The sequence below is a fragment of the Squalius cephalus genome (assembly GCF_949319135.1).
Source record: "Squalius cephalus genome assembly, chromosome: 23".
Lineage (NCBI taxonomy): Eukaryota > Metazoa > Chordata > Actinopteri > Cypriniformes > Leuciscidae > Squalius > Squalius cephalus.
This window is the reverse complement of record NC_137144.1, coordinates 7,186,170-7,196,559: the sequence shown is the minus strand read 5'-3', so window position 1 is coordinate 7,196,559 and position 10,390 is coordinate 7,186,170. Positions and strand designations below refer to the sequence as shown.

The 10,390-nt window shown below is 38.5% G+C and overlaps 2 protein-coding genes across 2 annotated transcripts in view; one reads left to right on the top strand and one right to left on the bottom strand.

The window, feature by feature from the left end:
* Positions 1 to 3,830: 3,830 nt before the first annotated feature.
* On the bottom strand, positions 3,831 to 5,486 carry fancf (FA complementation group F; the record flags this gene model as incomplete). The annotated part of the gene is made up of 1 exon (XM_079859871.1): positions 3,831 to 5,486. The coding sequence occupies one exon, from the start codon at positions 5,484 to 5,486 to the stop codon at positions 4,416 to 4,418; it is 1,071 nt and encodes a 356-aa protein (XP_079715997.1). The 3' UTR covers positions 3,831 to 4,415.
* The window catches only part of gas2a (growth arrest-specific 2a), a 44,686-nt gene continuing 39,780 nt past the window's right edge, over positions 5,485 to 10,390 (top strand). The window contains exons 1-2 of the mRNA XM_079859872.1: positions 5,485 to 5,568; positions 5,899 to 6,115. The gene's annotated coding sequence lies outside the window, so the exon portion shown is untranslated. The remainder of the gene's footprint in view (positions 5,569 to 5,898; positions 6,116 to 10,390) is intronic.

The window sequence follows — 10,390 nt, the reverse complement described above, 5'->3', positions numbered from 1 at the left end:
TTAGCCTCTTAACATCCTTGATGTGTCATTACAAGTGCCCAGCCATGTGAGTGAAGTCCACAGTAGTTGATTGTCGAGTTCACGCGCATAGGTTTATCACGCGCGTGCAAATTCGACAGTCGACTACTGTGGAAAACAGGAATAAAATACAGGTATGTGCGCTGGCTGAAATAACATGATTTTTATTCATATCTTTCACATCTACTGCAGTCAGATTCACCGTGTTCACTCTGAAGGAATCACTCACATGGCTGGGAATTGACACATGGCTGAGAATTGACACATTGTTTCATTTTTCGAGCCTACGATGTAGCTATGGCATAGGATCGACGCAGAAGTATAAATCAGCCTTAACACACCTAGTAACGTACAAGAGACTGAACGTGATTCAAGGCCCTGATATGCTGATGGCAAAGTTATTTTTCGCTCTTAGCTTAGAAGTAAAAAGAAGTTGGAAATACCTTTACAGTTAATGTTAACACTTTTAACACATAACACTTACAGTGTACTGTTAACGAACATCCCGACGCCATCCATGCTGCGGCTATCGAAATGCTTTGGTTTTACTTTTTAGGACCCATGCTATATACTAATCATCAGTCCCTCCAGGATTTCACGATTTTTTTGTGTGATTTTTGAGATCAGAATGACTGATTTTGTGGTAGTAATTTCCAGAAATTTGTGAAAAAATTTGCGCTTTTTATATTTTATAATTAGGACATCACATTTACCATAATAGTATTATGTCAGATGCACAATAGTCATACATGACACAAATCACAAACAAAATGCATAAAGCTTGTTTATTTTGGTCTAATAAAATTATCATCAAATTAACTTTTAAAACAACCTATGGGCAATTTTTCTACCTGACCTATGTAAATATTTACAGCAGGTGTAGTAATTTATACTGTAGAACTGTGTGTAAATCCTGAGTTGAGGGGTCCTGAGCTGCAGTAGGCAACCAGTTACTTATAGTGAGGCGTTTTGCATGGCGTCCCCACTGCGTATAGCTACGCAATACGAAGTGACCATTCGAAAGGGAACTACTCGGTTACTATCGTAACCTCAGTTCCCTGAGAGTAGGGAACGAGTATTGCATAGCCAGCCGCACTATAGTAACCTGGCAAGTTGTCGCTTCAGTCGTTAAACCTGCTAAAATGTCGTTTTTCAGGGACTAATATAGGCTAAGGCCACGCCCCCCCTAGGCGGGCTCTGACGTGTAATGGCGTGATGCTAGCTCATTGGCGCGATGCTAGCTCATTGCCGCACACGTCAGAGGCGCCCGCGCCATTGGATGTGCAGTTGCCACAGCACAGCCAATGAGTGAGCCAGACACTCACTGTGCTAGCTGTGGAGCTGCAAAATGCGTTTTACATTATAGGCTTCAGTAAATCGAGGAAAAGGAGTTTCCCCTTTTCCCGCAACATCTGTATCCACGTAAAAATGCATTGAAACTTTAATTAAACTAGAGATATTTCAATTGGGTGATTATAATTTAATGTTTTGAGGTCTTTTTTATTTTTGTGATTATTTTGCGGTTAAATTAGGAATTATGCAGGATCGCAAAAAAATGCGACATTTTGTTGATTTTGCGTTGTATTCAGCGATCGCGGAATCGTGAAAAACTGGAGGGACTGACTAATATAGATCTAGCTATGTGAGACTATAGTTTGAATGAATCCCTTTTCTTTGCATGACACTGATATTACAGCACAGAATGGCTCTTTCGGCATTATCCTGAACATTGTACAAGCATTTGTTTCATGTGTCATAGAACGGAAGAGAGGATCTCGGGAGTGTGAGAAAACGTCACACCCTTTTGATTTTCATGGCGAAAACGTCCCGAGTCCTTCACATAAAAATAAGTTGTAAAGCTTTCATAGACAACGGAAGTCGGGGATACATGAATTACATGTACATGAAATACATGAAATACATTCATTTCATGTATTAATACATGAAAATTCTTACCTATAGCCCCTTTAAACATCATTACATATAATCTGCCATAACTCAAGTGCATTTTAAGTGTGAATACTAAAGTTAGTCAAAACACAACAGATCCTCAAACAATACAGTAAATACAGATTAATTTATTTATAAATATACCAACCAAATCAGGCCTAAAAACCTTAAAACATGTAACTTGAAACCATAACTGTTTAAAATATAGGATTCAGTTCTTCACAATGATCCTGTTTGTCATTGGACGCAAAATCAATTTAGAGATAAGATTGACTAATTATTTATTAAGAGTACAGGACCTGTTTGAAAAGGAAATTAAACTGCCACTTTTCTATTTTAAAGCATTAACAAACAACGTGATGCTTTTGAGATTTCAGATGAAGTCATGAGCAATGATGTTTGATTGTGGGTTTCAGCAATCTCAAGTGTCCTCCTAAATCAATGAACGTGTGACCCTGGCCGATGCAGATCCCAGATCTCTTTCTCCTCCTCCTTAATGTGACAGACATATGAAACCCAGCCCATGAAGCATGCGCCTGCGTGTCCCCGGGGACCAATTTAAAAGGCGCACGCGTTTGCTGCCTGGCCTCTTCCTTCTATTCAAATGGAATCCTGTGCTTAATGCCAACGGTTGCCACGGCGACTGTGATGCCACCATCTGTCACACGGCCTATTCAAAGCAGCCCAGCACCATTTCTCTTTAATGAAGGAGAGATGTGTATTTATTAATTATACAACGATGAAAAACAGAATTACAGTTTAGACCTAGCGCACACTGACATGGAAAACTGCTGTTTTGTAATGTTTCTCAAGGTTTTCACACTTTCAATGCATTTCAATGATTAATTTAATCTGCTTAGAAAAGATTTTTTACCTGATACTATGATCGTGAAGAACTTTGTGTTTCTGTATTAACCATCTTAAAGGGATAGTTCACCCCAAAAAGAAAATGTTGTCATTACTTACTCACCCTCAAATTGTTCCAAACCTGTATGTTTCTTTTTTCTGTTGAACACAAGAGAAGATATTTTGAAGAATGTTGGTAACCAGTTGACGGCATTCTTTGACAATAGTCAATGGGGTCCATCAACTGTCTGGTTACAAACATTCTTCAAAATATCTTCTCTTGTGTTCAACAGAAGAAAGAAACTCATACAGGTTTGGAACCACATTAGTATGAGTAAATGATGACGTAATTTTCATGTTTGGGTGAACTATCCATTTAAGAGGAATTTAATGAGGCAGAATATCACTGATACTACAATTAATTAATTTCTTAAAGTCCCCCTGTGGTGAAAATCCAGCTTTTAATGGTGCTTATATGTCTGTGGTGTTTTTAATATACTTTAAGACAAACTATGTGTAAATTCATAAGTCGACACCATTGCTGAGTATTTTCTCCTTAAAACTGCAGTGAACCAAAGACTGATAATATTGGGTGTTTCTGACTTCACAAACTACCTTATAACCCATCAGATCAACGTGTGATCGTCAAGGAGTGGATCTCTGAGCTGAGTGGAGGCGGGGCTCATTTGCATATTCATAGAACCACTAAATGAGGCAAGGATGTAGAGTTACATTCAAGATATTTTAAGGCATGAAGACATTTTTTTTCAAGGAAAATATGTTTAGTTTAAATATGTAATTTTGGTGATCAAAGATGAGTTTTAAGGGATAAAAGTATTGACTATTATTGACTTTAACAATTTTTAAATGAGTAATACCAAAAAGTGTTGCAAGTATCCCTCCTCTATCCTGCAATCAACCAGGATGGAGTTTTAAGTGATGAAATTATTGAAAACAAGGGGACTGTAAGAAATGCATAAACTTAAAATATGACAGCAACACCACTGTTTAAAAATATAATTTAAGAGCTTTATTTTTTATTCAGCTGTAAATAAAATAGCTCTAAGAACTCAGCTCTGAAATAAAGCACATGTGTGATGGTGTAAAGAGCGCTGTCGCCCCCTGTCGGCCGGGAGCTCGAGGCATCACGACAACACGAGAAAGGGTTTCTTTCTATGGATATTTTTCTCAATGAGGGACAAAAAAAAAAAAAAACGTTTAGAAATTTCAATAATGAAAAAAAGACAAAATATAGGCAATGGAGAAACAAAATCAATATTATGATGGCTCTTATAAAATAATAACTATAATAACACCTGAAATTATTAAAAAATGACAAAATATCAGCATTTACGAAAGAGAAAAACATTTTTTGTGCCCAATGCTAAGAAGAAAAATACATAACAAAAATTGAATATATATAAAAAAATATTTAGGCTATTATAATTGAAAAAATAAAAGTCAAAATATAAAAACATGCCAAATATAGGCTATTAATAATTATAATACGTATGGGGGGAAAAGGCACACAGTTCTAACCTAAAATAGAGCACATTAGTTTAATTAACATCAAATGTTAAATAGCTGATAATATTATTGAATTAACTTCCAATCTTCAGTTGAATGATTAGATCAGTCCATACACTGATGCCCTTCACATTAAAGTCTCCATCCTCCAGTTTGAGCGCGTTGAGCTCAGTCTCAGTGTCCTCTTTTAATGGCGCTCCTGAATTTAATAAATCTTTTAATCGATCAGCCAGTGCATTAAACGTCACTGGCCCCTCTGACGTCGGCACCCACACACTCTCCAAGACGTCATACTGCAAGCAGGACGCCCACTGTTTCACAACACCCCAATATGCCCGTTTAAACTCCGGAGACTGTCGGGAGAGGACAGTGCACAGTCCGGGAGACAGCGATCTGCACAGTTCACTCAAACACCCGTCGCGATCTTGAATCCAGGAGAGGATAAAGTGCTGAGTGACGGCGCTCGTGTCGTCATCACTGGAGAGGAGTGCAGCGGCTATGACGTCATAAAGGCTTCCCGGTTTTCCCGCGCTGTCCCGGATGATGGAATCCAGCACTGTTCTGGCATACTCCTCATTTCCGGAACGGGTTAGGAGAGAGTTCAGGAGTTCCCTGAGCAGTTTGCCTCTCACTTCTGCCTCAACCTGTAACCCAGGATGACTAGTCCGGTCAAACGAGCAGCACAGCAGAGTAAACGCAGATTTGCATGTAATGAAGCTGCTTTGATCAAACTGGAATTCCTGTGCTGCGGTTTTGGGATTTGGGAAAAACATTTGAACGACGGAGTTCGGTGAGTAAGGGTTTGAGAGTAGATGAAGGAGCAGCTTGTGTTGACACTGAGCCAGGTCCGAGAACATGACTGGAGAGTGCGCCGGGAGCGCGTCCTGCAGCCGCTGGTTGGTGTCCTTCAGGCCGGCCTCCAGTGCGGACCGGACCGTGGGGTTGCACTGGAAGCGGGAGTGGAGCTGCTCGCAGTACTCGGCCCACTGGAACGCCCGCTGTAAGGTGTGCTGGTCCCACTCACGCACGCCGTCCGTCTGAGACACGGCCAGTAACTCCAGGATGTTCTTCAGTTGTCTCAGCACAGCCTCCATGAAACTCCATGCAACTCCATGCACTGTTACCGCACATAAACAAGTAAGCATGGAATATGAACTTCAGCCAGCGCGTGCTTCGGTCTTGATTCGCTATTGGTGGAGGACGCGCACGACGTCACTTTTTTCCGCGGTACTGAACTTCCGTGACAGTTTTTCAAAATAAAAGTTGCAAATATATATTTATATATTTATTTATTTTACACAAAACGATCTATTGAATAACTTTGATCACTTGTTCCAACGTATAAATATATTCTCATTTTACAAATTATTTTCTTTTTGTGTGTGTGTGTGAAAAGCAGGTTTTGTAGCCTATTTTATTTTAAATGTTGTATTAATTTTTATCTGTACTTTATATAATACTATTTCTTTGTAAGATTTGTATGGTATTTGTGTTTTTCCGGCCAGTTAACGTTTTTCTCTACTGTGTGGCTCGTTTTATGGTCTCTCCTGCACGGAGCTGTCGCATCGCGCTGATAAAGACGCGTCGCGTCGCGTCTCTCAGGGAGGCGGTGAGATGAGCGCACTTTGAACTGAGACTCGCAATGACATTCGGCTCTTTGAGGCTCAGTGTCATGGTAAACAGTCTGAGGACCCTGTGCTTGAGAAAAACATGAATTCGTTGGAAACGAGAGACTACTATTGAAGAACCGACTGCAGGCAGTGCATTCTGGAGGGTGAGTGGGTATTTTTCTGGAAAGAGAAATATGTTTCTGATAGATAGATGGATAGATAGATAGATGGATAGATAAATTGATAGATAAATGGATAGATATAATTACATATAGTAGCCTAAAGTAAAATATTTGTATTCTTTTTAAAATAAAACGCATTAACGTTGAAAAAGTTCCTTCAACATTCATTGCCCTGATTATAAGTACTTTTTTGAGGATTGCATCTAGTTTAGATCTGCCTACAATATAGTCTGTTTTTGTGGTTTCTCTTTAGTGTTAAAATAGCTCATGAAAGCACCAGCAGCATGGAAATATTACTACAGTCATAAAATGTCAAGCATACCCACTTGAAAACAAAAAGAAAATAACAGTTTTTTGCTATTAGACTGCAGAAGGCATTTGAGTTTCTCTCATATATGAGCTGCCTCAGTTAAATGTGTTATTGTGCACTTAAAACGAACAGTTAAAGCCTGCAAATATAATTATAGCCAGTCTGATACATCAAGCATTAAGGAATTGGATTGTGCAGACAACTAGACTGAATAACCTAACTGGGAAAGGAAATAGACTTTGATATGAACTTCAAAAAAATTCTGGTTGAATTTAGAAAATGTGATAAAAGGACCACTGCATGGAGACTGAAGGCGTCCTGTGTGTGTGTGTGTGTGTGTGTGTGTGTGTGTGTGTGTGTGTGTGTGTGTGTGTGTGTGTGTGTGTGTGTGTGTGTGTGTGTGTGTGATTTACCCTTCACAGTCCTTTAAGGGCAGAATACAATGTGTGTTCTGTGCTTGATGAACATGACACAGCGTTGAAGCTCAAATAACTGCACCAGAATCAGATAATCGAGCTGGAGTATTATCACTTACATTTCTGCATTAGTCATGGTCAGTGTTTGGTTTACGGATGGGAAATTCACATAAACTATGGGAGACACTTATTGCTTTTATATAACTCCACTGTCGCAACTTCAAATTAATCTCATCTGTTTGCTAGAAAAGTATTGACTGAAAGAATATTATGTTGTTCAATGTAATTGTCTGAGCTAAAGGTTTGTCTGTCACACTGTACACTGACCTTTGGTATCAACCATATGTGTCCAATATGTGAGTTTATATGTGTGGTGGTGAATGTACCATATAAATATAAATGTACTCTCCATCTTTGAACTGTGTGGGCGTGTGTTTGCCGAGCATCTGTTTCAAGGTGGTGATCATGCAGTTTTGTGAGCGTCTAATGTCAGCAAAAGGTGAGCAGTCTTTGAGAAAATGCTATTAAGTGCCACTTTTCTGAAGGAAATCTGTGTGGTACTTTTTCATACAAAACCTGATGCCATAATGCTATATAGTTGTAAATCATATCATTTCATAATAGCCAACAAAGTACACACTGTTTGTACTTCGTTGGATATTATGAAATAATTTTCGAGCATACAGAGCTCACGCTGAACAAAAACTGGCTTAAAGGGATAATTGACCCAAAATAAAAAATTCTGTCATTATTTACTCACCCTCATGTCGTTCCAAAACTGTAAGACTTTCGTTCATCTTCGGAAAACACGAATGAAGATATTTTTGAAGAAATCTGAGAGCTTTCTGTCCCTCCATTGACAGCTACGCAACTACCACTTTGATGCTTCAAAAAGTTCATAAAGAGATCGTAAAACTAATCCGCCTGAATTGAGCGGTTTAGTCCGAATTTTCTGAAGAGACTCGATCGCTTTATATGATGAACAGATTGAATTTAGGCTTTTATTCACATTTAAACAATCATAAATTCACACATCAGTCGTGGTAAACAGAAGCTCAAGCATGTTTGCTTGACGTGCGAGAACCAATGAGGTTCATCCTCGTGTTACGCATCACGTTTGAGCTTCTGCAAGAGGTTTGTGTTCATACGTGAATAAAAGCTTAAATTCATTCTGTTCATCATATAAAGCGATCGAGTCTCTTCAGAAAATGTTGACTAAACCGCTCAATTCATATGGATTAGTTTTACGATTTATGATCTTTTTGAAGCATCAAAGTGGTTGTGTAGCTGTCAATGGAGGGACTGAACGAAAGCCTTACAGGTTTTGAACGACACAAGGGTGAGTAAATAATGACAGAATTTAAATTTTTGGGTGAACAAACCCTTTAACTTGAACACATCTTTGCCATTGTGTTCACATGCTCAACAAACATGTCTGTGGCTACAATGCTCAACACTTTACAAACACATTGTAAACAGAAACCTTTGACCTCTCTCTCTCTCTCTCTCTCTCTCTCTCTCTCTCTCTCTTTCTCTCTCTGTACACACACACACACACACACTTATATGTGTGTGTGTGTGTGTGTCAGTGCTAAAGTGTTGTGTTTAGAGAGGTTTTTATAGTAGCTATGTTCTTGGGAGGTTGCTTGTTGGTTGCTTACTGATTATGTAAAAATACCTAAGTCTAATTTTTTGGGTCTCTATATATCGCTTGGCTTCCTTCTTTAGTATAAGTGTGCAGGATCATTTTCTCATGCTTTTTATCGTCTGCCAGATCTGATTATTTTAGAGTAGCAAAAGTGATGCAGGCACTATACTAATAATAAGGCCAATCTCAGATCGTATCAGCTTTATCATTCAAGCCCTGATGATCATCGAATCAGTCTGGGAAATATTAAAGACAGCACTGATATTATTAGTGGACTACTGGTCACGTCTCAGAAGGCATCTTTTGTCCATATGGGACAATTTGTCCTATTTTTAATTCCTTAGGGTGCCAGTAACACCTCTTTTTTTCCTCTTTCTGTTTCTCTCAACCTTTTCCAGCACAGGAGCTCTTTCATAAAGAAAAGAAAAGAGGAGATTTGGGTTTATCTGATAGACGTTTGGCAGGTAAAGTGAACTCTGGCTATTTTGTGAAACAAGAAAAATATACAGATTGACTTTCAGTTCGCATTGGACTGCCAGCCATTCAGAGCTCACAACAACAATGTGACAATTGTTGGACCCAAGTTCTCATTCCCAGGTTGCTTAGTGGGATACAGCAGAGAAAAACTTAGGAAGAGGCCCCATTCTGCATCACTGAAGATATTTACACTTCTCAGAACTCATAACTTTTCTCTTGTGCCTCTGGAATTCACATGTGATGCAGTGAATTATGGGTAAGGGGAAATCCCTCGCAGCGCTGGGTGGCATCACAAATTATAGCCACATTTCTGTGTGTATAATAAACCAGACCACTGCCACTGCATTTAATGCATAAAAAAAAAAAAAAAACTTCAAACAACAATGATATGCAGTAACAAGTTTTGCTGAGAGACAGAACCAGATTAACTTGACATGATTCACTAGAATTAAAAAAGAATGCACTGCCTTCATCCGTGTTTGTGTAGATCACAGATAGATATTAAACTGGATTGGTACACATTCTTCTGCAAATAGCCTCAGGTCGTTATAGGGAATTGTAACTGCCGTAGACAAACAGGGAAATGCCTCTGTGACTAATAGAGGCTAGAGCAGTTATTGCAGAGACACATTTGTTATCACTAAATTGAACAAAACCTTACAGGGTTCATAATCCTCAACATCACTACATAACCAACTAATAACCAATGCACACTTTCATGACGTAATGCCGCTTTGAGTGTCGGGTAGAAGACTTTTTTTTGTGTAACAATTATGCCCACCAAGTCTGCACTTATTTGAATAAAAATAGCATAAAAAACAGTAATTTTGTGAAATATCACACAAATTAAAATAAATGTTTTTAATATATTTAAAAATTTAATTTATTCCTGTGATACAAAACTAAATTTTCAGCATCATTACTCCAATCTTCAGTGTCACATGATCCTTCAGAAATCATTCCAATATGCTAATTTGCTGCTCGAGAATCTTCCTATCAGTTGTGCTGCTTAATATGAATATAATAACTTTGATGAATATGAAGTTCAATTATAACTACTTTTGTAACATTGTAAATGTATTTACTGTCACTTTTGATCAATTGAATGCATCCTTGCATCCTTTATTTCTAAAAACCCAAACAATTGAACCGTAGTTTATGTAGACCAGAATAGCAAAGATAACTGATGGTGGACTCTTTTGACTTAGGGAAGTGAGAAACCATCAAGCGACCACTCAAAAAAACTCTAAAAACCACATTGCAACACCCTAACAAACACTCTGAACACCTTATCCCATCCCGAACAATGCCCTGACAAGAACATTCTAGATACGTCCTAGAATCCAGTCAGAACAACATAGCAATGGATCAGAGAATACTGTCAAAGTTTTCACATCATCTTAGAC